The sequence below is a fragment of the Augochlora pura genome, chromosome 8 (assembly GCF_028453695.1).
Source record: "Augochlora pura isolate Apur16 chromosome 8, APUR_v2.2.1, whole genome shotgun sequence".
Classification (NCBI taxonomy): Eukaryota; Metazoa; Arthropoda; class Insecta; order Hymenoptera; family Halictidae; genus Augochlora; species Augochlora pura.
The window spans coordinates 12209970-12227750 of record NC_135779.1 but is presented as its reverse complement, the minus strand read 5'-3'; the positions used below and the strand labels follow the sequence as shown (position 1 = coordinate 12227750).

The window sequence follows — 17781 nt, the reverse complement described above, 5'->3', positions numbered from 1 at the left end:
TACTCATTACAAATTAATTAATAGAAATTGAATATTCTTTGGGGCATAACACAGAATAAATATTTTCTCTTGTAAACTAAAAAATGATCTAACGAAATTCCCACTATTTTGACAAATGACACGTGTAATTCGTTGTATTTAAATTCTATTAAAAAGTTAACAGACATTAAATATTCTACAGGACACATAATTCGAAATAAATATTTTCCGTCATAAAATGAGAAATTCTAACAGAATTGCCATTGTTTTTCTAAACGAAACTTGAGATATAACATTGTAATAGAACAAAGAACATACACAGGAAGAAATCTGTGCAATAAAAAGAAACTTCGGCACACAAAATGCGACGATTGCCTAATTTCGGATCGCAGAAATTTGAAATAATAATTAAACACTTTAAATATAATAATAATATCTGAAAAGAATTTGGAACGGTATGTCGAGAAGTGCAGTTAGATTACAGAGGCTCGCAGAGCAGAGGAAAGGAAACGATAACCGAAGGAAAAGAAACAAAGAGCAAAGGGTAAAATTTTCCAGAAGAAAGGCACTCCATTGTTCGGCGACAGGGTTACACGCGCCACCGGACACGACAATAAACCGGAAGAAAATAATGGCACTTACGATTTACTGGCTGGACAACGATAAAGGAGAAGCTACGCGGCTCGTATCGCACGTCGAGCACACCGGTGCCGTTGCACTTTTAATTTGTAAGCGTGCGCCCGATATGAGTCCGGCGAAACGAAGAAAAAGGAATCGGGTGGAGCGGAAAGGAACGGAAAGGAACGGAAAGGAAAGGAAAGGCGATATGCAGCACGTGTGTATCGACGTGTTCCTGAGTGCCACGGGGTAAACTCGTTCGGAACAATGACCAGGAGAAGTTCGTATTTCTTCCTGTTATCGGCCGCACCGCGAGAAACCATTGCACCGTTGCGCCGTTGCGCCGTTTATTGCGCCCGGAGCGGCGATCCGATACCCGAAATCGACTCCAGAGTTACGGCCAATTGCTGTGATCGCCGTGCGAATTAGCTTCGCGAAAGCTCCCGCCAGAAACGCTTTCTCACCGCAAAATAGTTCAGACCGCTGTCAGAGCAGTTGACATTCCGGTTTTTGCGGGGAAACACGACGAATGTTGATCGGTTTTCGTAATTTTACGAATCAGAATATCACATTAAATCAAATTAGAACAGACTTAATTTCTGAACAGCTACATATTTTGCACTCAAGGCTAATCATTGCGCTCACATTTTTGCTTTGCAAATTTATCCTTACGCAAATTAAATTTACCTTTCTGAGAAAAACTATATCTGTCACAGATAAAAATGCGTCTTTACTTATTTAATTTTCAAAGTGAATATAAATTTATTATGTACACTTGATATGAAATAATATATATTATATAAATAATAAAATAGTATAAATAATATACTTGATATAAAATATATACAAATGTAACATAAACTGTATAGAAAGCTGTCACTTGGACTAAAGAATAAACTTTTTAAAACAAATTTTAAATTTTATATATGTATATATAATTATATTTATATTTTATACATACTTACATATACATGTATATGAATCTTATTTCAAACAATTAGAAATGAATGAATTTAATTTGCGAAACAGTTAATATAATCGACGAAACGATTTATTTGGAGCGCAGAAAGGTAAATATGATTAACAAAGGGATTAATTTTTATCACAAAATTTGTAACAATGGTAATTATCTTTTATATCGATGAGTAACTTAATATTGTTTATATCTGTTTCTGTTAGCGACAGTCAGTAAAGTCGGCCATAAGGAAATACAGTGTCACACATACTCGCTATATGGGGTAAATTATTTATACTTATTACTCTGGAAAATGTTCGAGTAGTATCGTTTTGAAACTTTTTAAAGTCTCGCTCATTAAAATACTATATTCGAAGATTTATAAATATAGAACCACATAATTTCATGGTTTGAACCGAAATATCATTAAATAAATTTAAAACATATGTTTAAAAATAATCTTTCCTCGGTTTAAATTAAAATTTTACCAAAATAAAGTCACTGCGATGGCCGGGAATCGAACCCGGATCAACTGCTTGGAAGGCAACTATGCTGACCATTACACCACCATCGCAGCTGTACTTTCATATTAGGACATCTCAGTGAAGTGGGTACAGCGTGCTCATACCGCGCCGTTTTCTGCTGCCAATGTAACTAATAAACTCGATCGTGTAGGTACTTGTACGAGAAACCGTGTACATATATATTTCTATAGATGAAATTGCATATTAGTATAAATTCAGAAATTTCTATAATAACAGGTAATATAGTTTGAATAATCATCCGCTTTAGGCGTTTAGATAGTATTTAAAATGAAATCATTCGATTCAAAATCAGAAGTAACAGTTGGATTTCTAAAGTTAAAAGAACTTAGTTCGAAAGTTGAAAAAATGTAACGAGATCTAAAATTACAGAAATATTATATAAATGTTATATAACGTATTAACTTCAAAATCAAAGAGATATGAATTAGTTTCAAAGTTGAAGAAATACGAATGAGTTTTAAAGTTGAAGAATAAAATCAGATCAAAAATTCAACGAAAGTCTAAAGAATTAGTTCCAAACTATTTCTAAATTTGTCAAAATAGAATGAAATAGAAAGTTGGACAGATTTTTAAAGCATATCATGGCGATACGGATAATTCTAAAACGTTTTGTAGTTGAAGGGTATGGTAAGGTAAGGAACCGTTTTCTATTAATAGCCAGAGCTCCGAAAAGGTTCCTTTATTTAATACATCTTGAAAACGCATAATTTCCTGGCCAGCTAAAACGGATGCTAACCCGTTCCATGGCTGCGTCGCTGCTGTCACTTAACGTTAAACCGAGTTAAGCAAAGTTAAACCCTGAAGATGAACACGTTTACAGAGTTGACCGAGTATAACCCCGCAGTGTTTGTTCTTCGCCTGCAAAGGATTTCGAAATTGAACCTCGCATAATTCCTTGAGGACGCCAGAATACTCCTTTGCCTAAAAGCAGGAAACTTCGCTCGTTACGGCACGGAAAGTCAGACCAGGTTGTTGCGCGCACCGACGAAAATAAATTTTCTGCGAAACACTTAACAACAATTCATGCAAATAGACAGACTAATAAATTAGTCTAAGTAAGAGGAATGAATCGTAAAATTGTTTTGGGAGTTCTTTAACCAGAAAGCAGATGGCCGAGAGGCGGTGTGACATTACATTTGACCTAAGTTAAAGTAGTGTGTATTTACCTCAAATATTGTGAAAAAAGAGTTGCAAGTTTTTGATGTTAGAAATTACCTGGCACCGCTGACGTGTACTGTTCACAAAAGTCGACTAAAGCAGACATTCAATTAGCTTTGAGATAAGCGAATGTTAACAACTAATCCACGAGTTTTTCACTTTGTGAAAGTTTCTTACATTTTCCGTAAGGAATTTCAAAACAGAAAATACTAATAATATAATTTAGGCTGCTATGAGTGCATGAAATTTTCCAAATAAAATACTAAAGGTGGTTATATCTTAAAATTTCTTTCTCTGCCTTCACAGTCTTGTATTTTTATAACCATTGGTTAATTAATTATTAACCAACTAAAACGATTTTGTCAAGAAACAACGTTCTATTGATTTTCCATGTCTTTCAATTGTCACATAAATTTTTCATTTTACCCAAAGATCCGTTATCTAATTATCAACTTCTTAAAATTATTAAAGCAAGAAACAATGTTCTACATATTCTCTATATTTTGTAATTAATAAAGTAACTTTGAATTTTTCTAAAATAATTCATAATCTATTATTAAGTTACTAAAACGATTAAGGTAAGAACACGTATTAAGGCAAAGATTGTACTTCGACTAAAACTCGGTAGTCAATAATAAATGATGAGAATTCGGTGAAAGGGACCTAAGACGCATCGTCTTGTTCCAGCGTTTCATATGCACGTTTACGAATCGATGTTCGTACCGGTTAACCGATTTCACGGTACCATTGTAAGATATACAGTATGTACTCGAGTCGGCAAATATTTGTGTTCGCTAACGAAGCAAACACGGTTGCTTGTTCCAGAAGTAGAGGAGCGGTCCAGCGGGAAGGCGCGCGGCGGTAAACTAGCGCGTCGTGCGCGCTCCTTCAAGGAGGACTTCCTGGAGAAGCTCTCCCAGATGCGTTCACCTGGCAGCGTGAGCGGTGGCGGTGGCAGCGGGGCCGCCACGAGGGCTGCCTCACCCTCGTCGCCGCGGACACCAAGGGATAAAAACGCCCCCGCCTCTACCGACACCGCGGCGGCCACCACCGAGAAGAACCCCATTCGAGACTTGCACATCCACGTGCGACAGGTGCAGCTGGCGCTGCTTCACTTCAGGGACGTCGTGTGGAAGAAGAAGCTCGAGATGCTGCCGGGAAACGGCACCATCGTCCTCGACACCATCACCACGATACAGTCCGTGCTGAAGTCCTATCTTCTCTACGAGAATAGGTGAGGATCGCTGGCACTGTCCTCGATATCTTACGACTTGACCATCATCCTCTCCGTCGGTCTAATCTAGAGTACACACTAGCTGAAATTAAAGGAAGCGCTATATTTTCTTACGGAAATATAATTAGTTTTGCTTAAGAATATTCTCAATTGTATTTATTAATTTTTCCGATAGGTAATAGATATTCTTTCTCGACAAGTTACTTTTTCTACTCGATGCTTAGACTGCGGGTTTTATGCATTTGTGATAAAAATAACTAGTTCAGGTATCAATTCGTAAACACATCAGAAGAATTTAAAAATATTGCTGTCTCCTCTCTAATTTATTGCAATAATTAACCAACGAAATACATATCTATTTCATTTTTATTTCTTACAATTGATTTAGAAAATGTTTATTCTAGTAATGATACTATACGGTGGTACTATGTAATAAAATATTTGAACTAAATATAATGTGAGAGTAAACAGAGTAGTAATTCCACTACAGTGCAACTACTTAGAGTGCCAAATTTTATTTTTATTCGCGTTTAAAGCATTACATTTTGTATGATTATAATGCTGATCCTCGTGACAAATATTATACAATAATATAATAGATATTATTGCGTTTTATGCGTTAACTTGAAAGTACAGAAGCAATATAGACATTTATTTCTCTTTAAATTATTTTACTCTACTCTAAATACTATTGATATTCTGTGTTTGATCTACACATTGTTATTATAACTTCAAAAGCCTGCATTCTAGTTATAGCCACTAGTATTTATTCTTGAGAAATATAAACCGATCCCCACAATGATAAACATGGTCGCTATTTTATATCTCTTTTATAGGATACATGTGCTACCAGACTTATTTGATGTTATTGTTATTATTATAGCTCCGCTCTGGGTTCAGCGACGGATCTAGTCTATCAGACACTAGCACAATTGTTACAGCTCTGCGATGAGGTGTTGCTGCAGGGCGATCAGTCACCTGCGTTAGACACCGAGCACGTGACGCACGTCATCAGAGTAGTTGAGGAAGCTGTGAAAAATTTGGTTGCCTTGGCAAACGAGAAGATCGCCAACAGACAGAAACCCGCAGCTGTCGCTGCTAACAATAGGTATCGATAGATCCATCGTCGTGTCACTGACATGAGGACGGCTCCACCTGTTCGACTTTGATCTTGACAAACGTTTACACGATGATAGCATACAGGCTCCTAGTGATTAGAGTGTGTATTTTGTACATTTATGTTAACAATAACCAGAGTCAATATCAAACTGCTAGACAATTTGAAGAATGAATTATTAACCCTTTTAGTGCCGAACAACGATATATAGTTGTTGGCTATATTTTTAACACTGTTCCTTTCATAATTTTCGAAATAAACAATCGCTTAATTTCTTAATATTTGTTCCGTTTTGAATTTTTTAATTATCAGGTTTTACAACATTTTTATAATTTTTAACCGAAACTTTACCAAACTATATCAAGCAGATTTAGTATATTTCAGGTACACGCGACTCTTTTAATCGGCACTAAGAGGATTAAAGTTTAATATAATTTGTTTAGAAAATGTTTACTAGATCCACAGTCTATATAATAATAAAAATGTTATATTAAACATGTGTACTTAGTAGCTTCGTTGATGTTAGCTTACTGCAAAAGTAATTGTTATTTATTATTTATTACGGCAATGACTTTTATTTTGATCATTAAAGTTTAGTTTAACCAACCAGTCTAATATAAACAATAAAATTACATACCTCTATATGTGCTATCAATTGTATAAGCTCTTCTAATGAATTCAGAGGCGTGTAACCGCAATTGTTTATTTCTGGAGAACTGTGAAGCAAGTATGTGTAATATTTAATTATGAAGCTATATGCTATCATCTTGTAAAAGCTAATTAAATTTGATAGCAGGCACTTGGAGTTCTTCTCTTGTTAGAGTAAGATAGGCTACTGGAAATGTTTATTGTACGATACGGATATTTAACGTTCCAATTCTCGTGGAACATTTATTGAAATATCGAATATTAATTCAGTAAAAATGCTATGATTTGAGAATCGTATCAGAGCATCAATCTAAAATGGATTATCACGTAGTGTCACACCTATTTAGCTTCTAAGAATTGAGTGACTAAATGTGCATGAATATACTAACCAATGCCCGATAAAGAAAAAAATATATTTTTCCACATCGATTACTAGAATAAAAAATTTGTTCACTTTGTTTTAAAGCCGCACAAAGTTTGAACAAATGCAGACATGTTATTTTTATAAGGCAATATGCACTCAGTATCTGTGAGTGCTACAATCGAATCATCAGAATTGCGATTTATTAAGAATTTTCTACAGAACAGGTGGCTACGTAAAATATAAATTACACCAGCTATTTATAATACAAATGTACAACTTCATGCATAAAGAAACATGAATTGAATGACAATTGTTCGACATCTATAATGAAAAGAATTAGCACTATACGATGAATATTACCAGTAGCGTAAAGCCGTTTTGATATTTTTTTGTGTCGTCATGTACCAATGAAAACTTGACAGTCATTGAAATGGTTTCAGAACGTCGGGTTATGGGTCGGAATTGACGCCACAAAGAAATTCCTTACCCGATATTCCGCTAACCCCGAGGGAACGGCAGATTTTAGAGCAGACCGCCGCGACTACTAGTCTGGTCCGTAGTTCGCATAGTTCCGAGTCGATTTTAAGGGATTCTAGTCCACCCCCAAAACCACCACTCCCTGAGAGGTAGTTTCCTAAGCTTCTCATAGTAGAGTTCAGTGTGGGGCATATTATGAGCCAAGCGAAGACTTACTATTACGATTAAAATCATTTATATAACAAGAAAATATGCACTGATTTGTTGCATAAATAAATAAATCATTTGCTTCCTACTTTAGTAATTCGATAATAGTAAGTTCGTTTTACAAATAGTAGTTCAGCGGTATTAATTCCTAACGCTTGAAACGTTAAAATTTGTTCACATTAATTTTAAATAATGTTTCTACACGAGAAAGCAAGAACAGATATAGAGCTCGGATTTTTCATTTTATAGAAATAGTAAAATGCAGAATCGTATTATTTGATGTAAAATAAATTATCAACCAGAAAAATTAAATTAAGTTTCACTGAATTATTTACAATGTACGTTTACTAATCGTTCATGATCGTCTACTTCAGAAAAGTCTATTAAAATTAAAACTGTATGTATCAAAAGCAACCGCCACGGATATTCAATTCAATCATGTTTGGGTTGTAAGTCTAAGATTGATTCGTCGTGGGACGCGTTTATTTGAACTGTCACCGGTTAAATTAATTTTGAGTGACTGATTCAAGTGGAAAATAAGTGATGTTCCATGATTTATGTTGTATGATTTATGTCGCGGATGTTTAACGGAATCAAGCAGACTCCTTAAGACTGCTGAGGGATAAACAATTGTTGCTTCTGATCAGAACAATTAATTCCTATCATTTTTATTTACATCACTGTAAAACAAATCAAAAGCAAATAGATTTATAAACCTTTTCAATCCTTTCCCACTCAGAACAATATTTGTCAAGTATTAAGATTGGAATAATGAATTCGTTGACCTTAATGCCCCACACTGACAACAAGTATGTAGTGTGTACGTAGTATTAATATCGTTTTAAGCCCGGATGGATCACTTTTTGAATAACGATGTTAGCGATTTCATGATACTGTTTTAGCTTAAATCATTACTGTAAACTCTTTAAACTAAAATTGTCTGACGAGTTAATTACTTTTACTGTTTTGTCCAAGTGTCTTTGAAGCCATATATAAAAAAAGATTAATACGTTCACAATTTTTGATAAATTGAACATTAAATTATTGTATCTCTCTTGCATTCTGCTTTAGAAATTTTTTCGTTTATCTTGATTTATTCAGTTAAAAAGCTGTATTTAACATATAAAATTATCCGAAGACTGCTATTAGCGGTCTGCAGGTTATTATCTAGAGTCCAAGAAATGATCCGTCTGGCGTGCAATAAAAATTCCTACGGTTGAGATTGCTCTTGGTATTTCAGAACAAATGTGTGTCTGTCGGAGGAAAATAGCTCTTCCGGGACACCGCCGCCGTTGCCCCCGAAACGGAAAACGCGAGCTCAGCAGTTGTTGGAGGAGTCCGAAATCCGAAGTCTTTTAGCGTCTAGTCTTGATAGGGTCTCCCTGCGAAGTCAATCTCCAGTGGATTCGTCGTCACTTTTAAGCGCGTCGGGTGGAAGTCTGGATTCGGCTCTGAATCATTCTCGCGATGAGGACGAGATTAGAGCGATCATGGGACCAAACGACGAGTCTCTGAACGACAGTATGGATCTCAGCTTAATGGCCACTATCCAAGGTAACTTTCAATAAACACTCTGTCGACGGCACGGTGTCAGTTACTTCATTTTATTGATACACTTCATATATTGTTAACGTGGTAAAGTCTCACAGGAGAAGATCTCTGATCCTAAAATTCAAAGAACTGTGAAGCTTAGAGGGTATATGACTAACTAGGGAGCATATTTAAATTACACAAACTGATTTTTATAAGATTTATGTAAAGTATAGATTTTTAACACATTATTTAAACAAATAATTTTTTCTCCGATCTCTGGTTTCCGCGATATCTCAACAAATGTGGTTTTAACCCCTAACATAGAGTTAGGCTGTTTTCTCCTTTCAGTGTGAATATTGCCGATAAGAAATATTTTTCAAAGAATTATACGTCACATAAGTCTCATTAAAATTAACTTGTGTAACTTGAATATGTTCTTTTGTATATTCGAGAGTTTGCAGACAGAGATTTTGCCCCTTAAAATAAACACAGGCAGAATGTTGTAAGATCTTTTTACATAACTTACAAGCATTCAACGATTGGATTTTTCTGTTACAATCTAGTGAATTTTTAATTTTTTAGAGCAGTGTATTATTGAAATGTGGACTAAGAACAAATGTACTTAATTTCAGTAATTTATTCAAAACTTTTTATTTAGTAACTTTCAGATGCAAGATAGGATAAAAATCATAGAATTCTAAGCAAGAGGGTAGCAATATACATACTTAAAAAATAAAAGCAGTTATAACAGAGGTGGTTTTAAACTTAATACAATCACTATTACAAAACAAGAATACTTACTTATTATCCGTGAAGTGAATTCTTAATTTATTTTATTTTTATTTCATATAGTATATTATGAAGCTTATAATTTTATTCCCGGAATTTTATTATTAAGCTCTATATTCTATTAATGTTGCCTAACTCGTAATGCCCCAGGACACTAAAATAATGAGGACTTAAACTTCCCAAGAAGGTCAGGACAGAATTCCACAAGTGCGTTTCCATACGTGTCCCGAAGTACACATACCGCTTACTCAGCAAAATGATTCTGAACCGTGTTTGACTCAATCGTGAAGCCAGTCTTACTGAGAAAGTCTCAGAACTCAGATCGCGTAAACCTGTTCTTGAAAATAGACAATTTTAAAAAACTGTCTATACGTGTCGCCATTAAAAAATGCCATAATTAAATAATACGTATTAATGTGACAATTTCAATGTTTGCATATATACATAAAATAATGTTTACTTACACATTTTTTCTGTATTACAGGCATGCAAGTAAATGGCACCTCAAACTGTAGCTGCTGGGATGGTTCTGAAACCAGTATACCAAGCACTATGCTGTTGGGTCAACAAACTCCGCAAGAAATGCTTAACCCGTTCACTGGTATGCGATACAAAATTTAATTTTTTACCAATACCATAGCTAAGTAACGGGGCCGAGTGACGTTGCATATTTATAAGCGCAAAGAAAAATGTATGAGCTAAAATTACGCAAGAATTCCTCAAATAGCTAGTGGAGCAGGTAGCGTAGGCGTCAGACCTTCCGACTACGCGAATAAACAGTATCTTATAGATCTTCATCGAAGTCGGTACAATCCGTTAACATTCTTTCTCTGGATCCTTCAGATTAATCGGTTTAATGAAAGTAGAAAGTTTATCATGTCGATCGGTTGGAATTCGGAAACTGCGAAAGCTCTCCTCCGTAAGAAGGACAAATTTCCAAACGTTATCAGCGAAAATTTATCCGTTCTTAAATAAGAGACTCTCAACACGTTATGGCGCATTACACGATAGTCGTGTTTCAGGTATTGAAGGCAAACTGGAACGATTATCCACTCAAACGCAAGAGTCTGGTGTGGTATCCATGCACTCACAACGAAGTTCGTCCCAAAGTTACACCACCTCAAGCATCACATCCAAAAGATCGTCCCAGCAGAGTAGCATTAGTTACAACTCCCAGACGTTTAACTCGCAGCAGCAATCGTTTTCCCAAACCAAGGTGTCTTCTGATAGTAACGGGTCCATATTCACCCAGAAGACAATGAGTAGTTCGAAAAGTACCATTAGCACAACAAATATATCTGGAAACGGGGACCCTGCATTGCTGGAGAAATTGGTAAATGTGGGTGTTGCATGCTCGTCCCTGTGTTCTCTTTTTAATAAGAAGTTGATTCAGAAATAGTGTCGCACAGATTATAAACTATTCTATGGTAGATTACCAAATAAATCATCAACATTTGTAATTGAGTAGTTAAAAAAAGTTGATTTGTAATTTATAGATATTCACAGTTCTCATTTACAGTTTATTTTTTATTTGTTGTTTTGTGTAATTTGTTGTAATTATGCTAGAGTATTGTTGTTGTATATTATTGTCATAACCAGATGATAGATTTTTGTACATTCATAGCTTGTTAGTATCTTGGGAAATGTAAGATGGAGATCATTATTTTAACAGATACATTTCAATTTTAAAGTATTGTATAAAAATCGATAGTCCAGTTATGACATTGTAGAAATGTTGTACGTTCTTCCATACTTATATTATTTTTATATTATGTAGGAAATAGAATCGATTTCTGTGTCAGACACGAACGGCGTGCCTCCGGCATTGCCGGAGAAGCGTTCGAAACGTAGAAAAGAGCGTCAGCCGTCGCAGTACGACAATGTACCTGAGAACGAGCATTTATCAACCTGTAGTTTACATACCAGTAATGGCGACAGTCCGGATGCCAGTAAACCACCGCCGCTTCCGCTCAAAAAGAGACACAGTAAGTCGACCTGTAATTAACAACCAAAGACCGTAATAAAGCAATTTACGACCAGCAGTCAAATTTACGCCGTGTTTGCTTTATTACTGTCTTATACACATAGATCTTAGGTATAATCATTACGATACAGTGAAAATAGATTTGGTCGAATCGATTGAGTTAGCAAACAAAATTATTCTAGAAATTGCCTAGATTATATTTTAGAGTAGATGTTCCGAAATCTCTTCCTGGTAGTAGGATAAAACTGATGAAATATTTTGTATCCCCCAGTGTTCCAATCAGTGGCATATTCTGGTAAGTGGGGTCCTGCCCACACAAATCAGCTATCCCACAGCAAACACTTTCACGCTAAGTTGGAATCCTTCGTTTCACGCATTAATACACGATTTTAAGCTCCTAGCTTCTTTGCGGCATGTTTATGATCTTCCATTTATATTCTCTCATTTTATGAAAATGATTTGATACATATCATTTGGTTTAATACCGAGCTTGGATATTTTATTCATATCTTTAGCTTTCTCATGGCTTACATATTAATTAATGTGACATTAAAAACGGACAATGGCATTACGTTCCCTTTATTTTGTCAACGTCGAATTTTAGAAACTTGAGTTCCCCACTGTTTTCTTATTTACAATGGCGTACAAGAAGCAACATTCTCCGAATTTATTTAATTATTCGTGTTTAATGCACATTACTGCACCTCTTTGGACTTTCCACAAATAGTTCTGCTGCGAGTTCTAAATTTCATTAACAATAGAAACTAATCTTCAGCTACTCGCGTGGGCGTCGACATTGTTTCACTAATTGACTTGACCTTTTCTGGCTAATAGTCAGTTAACACTTATGCTTCTTCAACTGGAACAGCTCCAGGAGAGTTCAGTTTCCATCTTCACGATTATGTGTGAAGAATCAGCGAAATAGTACGGTTTTGCTCTAATACAACTGTTTTACAAATGAAAGCATTCGTGCCCGTATAATATCTGTTTCGTGGACTCAAGTGCTCGTTTGATTCCGGAGAACCGAATTTAACGTTTATGCAAATATGTTGTTCAAAAGATTGCATTCTCATTCCAGTAAGTTCATTGGAAACTTTGCGTGCTCGTATTTTTCTAACAATAAATCAAGATACACGCTTATGCATCAGTGTTTTTTCTGTATTTTATTCACCTTGCGCTTTTAATACTTATCATAACAAAAGTCATGCTTGTATCTACCATATGTATTATACATATCATGGAATCACATTTTCATTTATTTTTATGTTATTACACCATTCGTCATCTAATACATCGTAGAATTACTCACACTTGGTCGTGTCTATTTCAGTTATGGCGTACATGGAGATGTTTGGGAACTGTTCTCACAGTAACAATGATTTCATCTCTGGTCTTGGGACCCGCCATTCAGTAGCAGCTTATAATTCAATGCAAGCAGAATGGCAAAAACACGAGATGGCCCTTACTACCACCCAGTCGTGCTCCTTTATGGCGCACACTATGACTACATTACATGACAGCTCAAAGTATGTGATTTTACTTGTATAGGTAAATGTGTTCTGACACTGTATACATGCTTTTCGTTCTTTTCAGTACCTCCATAACTATGACACCGCCGGTATCTGAAGTGACAAATAATTCTAGTCTCCCACCCGCATTGCCACCAAAGAGATCCCGTTCTATTAAATCAAACGCAACACCTCCACCTATATCACCGAAACCCACTGTTAGTATGCAAAGTATACATACGATCGACCCTGTAGTAACTTCGACACCAGTGAAAACAGAAGAATCGGTATGCACCCATGAGAAGAAAGACATCACATCATCAACGCCGGTGAAATTGGTGAATATTATATTAATTTCCAAAGTATGCCAGACATTTATAATGTATAACTATTTTTTAATGGCAAACATTTCACTTTTCAGAATAATGTTACCTTAGAAACAATATTGCCACCTTCAAGACCTGCTAGCAATGCACTGTCGACAATATCAGTAGATGAGAGCACTCTTGAATTACGGGACGTCGATCAAGATGTAAAGTATTCTCCAAGCATCCTTGAGGAACTTGACGTCACCAAGTATTTAGTATTCAAGAAGCCTGACGAAGAAGGACCTGATATACGGGGAGGACATCCGGATGCACTACTGATCCATGCGACCAAAGCTAACAAACATGGTAAGTATTACTTCCATCAATCTATGAAATATCTTAGTATTCTTTAAAGAATATAATCATTGCATTTTTTTCATGCTTCTTAGATGAGAAAGAGTCAGGTCAGTTAATACACCCTTCGACATTCGCTTTAAAATACGATATCAATATGAGTAGTAAAATACATATAACCACAAACAGATTTTAAATTGAGTATAACATTTATAAATCTACCTTTTTACAGATTTCCTATACCAAGAAGCATTCTTAACAACTTATAGGACCTTTATGCAGCCGCTTGAATTAATTCAGAAATTACACAGACGTCATCAATTCTTCTCTTGCTCTGCTGATGTCATTGAACAAAGGGCAGCTCGGGAAGCGTTTTCTTTATTAGTTCGAGTCGTTAGTGATTTAACGTAAGTTATTTTAATATTAATCATATTTTTAGTAGTCAGGGCTAATAAAAAATATTATCTTTCTCTAGGATATCAGATCTCGATGATACTCTCCTGCAGACCTTAATGGATTACGTACTACAATTAGTATGCACTGGCGATCTCACTATGGCGAAAGCTCTGCGGGTCAAAATTTTAGAGAAGCATCAAGCGAAACAGTTACAATCTACGCATCCTATCCTCTCGTCTCTGAGTGTGACAACGAAGCAAGCTTCTCTACTCGATTTTAAGAGCGAACAGATAGCTGAACAAATGACTCTATTAGACGCAGATTTGTTTATGAAAATCGAAATACCGGAAGTGTTGATCTGGGCTCAGGAACAGAACGAGGAGCGGAGTCCGAATCTAACTAGGTTCACGGAACACTTCAATAAGATGTCGTACTGGGCTAGATCAAGGATATTGGAGCATAGGCTAGAGAACGAGGCGAAGGACAGAGAAAAATATGTGGTTAAATTTATTAAAATAATGAAGCACCTTAGAAAGATCAATAACTTTAATAGTTATCTAGCCTTGCTTTCCGCACTGGATAGCGCGCCTATTAGAAGGCTCGAGTGGCAAAAGCATATTACAGAAGGCTTAAAGGAATATTGTGCTCTTATCGATAGTTCTAGCAGTTTTAGAGCATACAGGCAAGCTCTGGCTGAAACGCAACCGCCATGTATTCCATACATGTGAGATCCATTTTTAATTGAATTCAAACATGTTGCGATTCAGAAGTCTGTAACAAAATTAATATTATGTCTGTTTTTAGTGGCCTCGTGTTACAAGATCTTACATTCGTGCATATTGGAAACAATGATTTATTACCTGATGGCACTATCAACTTTTCAAAAAGATGGCAACAGTTTAACATCGTTGAAAATATGAAGAGGTTCAAGAAAGGGTAAGATCATCTTCCTTCGTTTTCTAGTTCAGTTAATTTCATCTGAACATAATCGTAATTAATGAATCTCATTATTATTTGTTACAGAAGATACTCGTTCAAGAAACATGAACGTATAATAACGTTCTTCAACAATTTCAGTGATTTCCTCTGTGAGGAGGCCATGTGGCAGATTTCAGAGAGTATCAAACCGCGCGGAGGTAAAAAGACCCAGTCGCAGAACTAGAATATATCTAACCCTTTCACTGCCTGCGTCTCGAAATCGAAAGGCTGAACCAATGAATTAGAATGTTTATATTTGTGGTATTTAGGTAAACGCTTAATTACAAAACCAAACAAAAATCGTACAACACACCGAAGGCAGTGAAAGGGTTAGTTCGACCTACCCCGTTTCAACAGCCTCTGTGAGGTTGTATTTTACTTTATGGAAATTTTAATATTCAGTCCATAATCAAGGAACGAGAGCAAAAGCTAAGCACGTATATAGATTAAATTGAGACTTGATGTATTCATTTCATTTAATATAATCATGTTGTGCGAATATCGATTGAATCGAAACGTCGAAAGTTGTGAGGCTACGAAGACTCTAAATGAATTAGATAGATCAAATAATGTCTCAAGCGCATTTTTGTAGATATTTTCTTTTTGCCATAAGATAGTGTGAAAAAAATCATATTTGCTATGAACCTACGCAACATTTACTTAAAAAGATGCAGCTGTAATGATGCTTAACATAGCACAAAGGGTAAGAAACCCTCACTTGATCTATTCTATATGTATGTCTATATGAAAACTATTTATTTATTTGTTTTTAATCAGCGAATATTGTAAAAAGTAGTGGATGTCCTTCTTTTTTTAACTTATTTAGATATATACATATATATATATAAACGTCCATTATATAGCTTTAATGTAGGTAGAAGAACTTTTCGAACGTCAACAGTGAACTGTTGACCGCGCAAGGAAGAAACACCAATTCCGTTAATTAATGTAGAGCCATTGTGGCTTCAGATAAGCGTCTGGTCGTCGCGCTTTTCGGAGCACATGGCACGACTTGAGCGTAACTGTTACATATACTATTGTATATGATTATATAGAGAACACTTTTTGTTGGAAACTTGTTAATAGGTATCCAAGCTTTCAGCTTTAAGTCGAACGGTTACCTAGAGGTATAGGTAAATTAGGTATGAAAAAGAGAACCACAGTGGTAACGGTAGAATTGAATTAAAGTTTTGAGCATTACCTTCTATTATTTTATCGCCATTCAAAAAAAGTTTCATGAATTTTACAACCAATTTATATTATAATGCTACATTTATAGTTTTCAACGGTGAAAGTAAGAATACTGTTTTCTCTCGTAATACATTCCGTTAGATCGAAGGAATCAGATCTGAATTGATGTATTTTCATTTAAGAAAGGAAAGGACAATTCACATCTCCGTTAAATTTATCAGAAGTTAATAGAGTGCATCAAGTTTTAAATCTTCTAAGATAAATGACACCGCTGTAATAATAATGGCTGTCTGTGTGCCTCATATTATAGGGTGAATGAATATCTGCCTATTAATTGATATTTCTCCGGTTTCTCGTTTTTTAGAAATAAATGTCTTGTATACGACAGACATGTTGACGACAGAGCTATGATAACCTGATAATCGAACTTTTGGGGATTTCAATAATTCTGTCATTTGCATGTTAACATATTCCGTGTGCGACGGTAACGTGTGTGTCGTACGGATTTATTATGTGCGATGGAAAGGCCTCCACAGTTGATAATTAGCGTCGGTCTATAAACATACGCAGTTAGCGTATGCATAGCCACGATTAGTCACAAGGTGTAGTTAGAGATTTGCTATTACATATAAATATGATAAACAGTTGTCAATTTTCAGGACATGCACCAAATATACATACGTAACTTAGCTTTCAATATCAAAGTCACCGGGATATAACAGCCGATGAAATTGTGATTAATATAGATGCACTCCGTTAATATCAGTGGTAAACAATGGAAAAAGAAAATCAAAAAAGAGACAACCTTAGTTACAAAATTTTGAACGAACCATATTGTTGAGCCGGGTAATTAAGCGAGACGGTATAAATACGATGATCAACTTTGAATTACTTTCAACGTGAATCAATGCTCTGCGTGATTGTGAGCGAATGTGGGCGATAAAAAAACACATTTCTGTTCGAATAGTTGATACGTATAAATGATTCTTCTAATCTTAAGGCTAAGAGGAACTTTATTAACGTTGTACATAGTTTGATTGTATTCATAATTTCTTGTACGTACGCGAGTGTCTTCTATTATTCGTAATTGTATATACACAGTGTATTATCTTTACATTAACTTACGCATGACTTAATAAGCTCATACGTTTTTAAGTTCATTGAAATCATTGTGGAGCCTTGTTGCGTTCTCATATGCTAAACGATCCAGTATACACAAGAAGTTTCGAAATCATGCAACAAGTAGCAACTAACAAATATATTACGACAATCAAAATCAGGAACTCATATCTTTATTTTGTATTCTAATCTTTTATTTTAAAATACAAAAGATTTAATATCAAATTGTAACTATCCATATCTCGCAGGAAAATTCAGATTGTAAAATAAGAACGAAATTAATTGATTTTTTGGGTTATAATGAACGGGTACTTGATAC

General features: G+C 35.4%; 1 protein-coding gene and 1 non-coding gene across 7 annotated transcripts in view; one reads left to right on the top strand and one right to left on the bottom strand.

Moving 5' to 3' along the window:
- C3g (C3G guanyl-nucleotide exchange factor) overlaps positions 1-17342 on the top strand; it is a 131469-nt gene extending 114127 nt beyond the window's left edge. For 3 of the 6 annotated variants that reach the window (XM_078188358.1, XM_078188363.1, XM_078188362.1), the window contains 16 exons: positions 4081-4489; positions 5373-5597; positions 7059-7244; positions 8543-8856; positions 10109-10225; positions 10647-10963; positions 11402-11609; positions 11880-11903; positions 12939-13134; positions 13202-13454; positions 13538-13790; positions 13874-13888; positions 14011-14185; positions 14254-14898; positions 14979-15110; positions 15198-17342. In XM_078188358.1, the coding sequence (XP_078044484.1) occupies positions 4081-4489; positions 5373-5597; positions 7059-7244; positions 8543-8856; positions 10109-10225; positions 10647-10963; positions 11402-11609; positions 11880-11903; positions 12939-13134; positions 13202-13454; positions 13538-13790; positions 13874-13888; positions 14011-14185; positions 14254-14898; positions 14979-15110; positions 15198-15336 (3608 nt within the window). In that variant the 3' untranslated portion in view covers positions 15337-17342. The remainder of the gene's footprint in view (positions 1-4080; positions 4490-5372; positions 5598-7058; positions 7245-8542; positions 8857-10108; positions 10226-10646; positions 10964-11401; positions 11610-11879; positions 11904-12938; positions 13135-13201; positions 13455-13537; positions 13791-13873; positions 13889-14010; positions 14186-14253; positions 14899-14978; positions 15111-15197) is intronic. The other 3 variants (XM_078188359.1, XM_078188361.1, XM_078188364.1) reach the window with 3 other exon arrangements.
- Positions 2055-2126, bottom strand: Trnag-ucc (transfer RNA glycine (anticodon UCC)). The gene has a single exon. It is a non-coding gene; the product is annotated as a tRNA-Gly (tRNA).
- Positions 17343-17781: the final 439 nt, after the last annotated feature.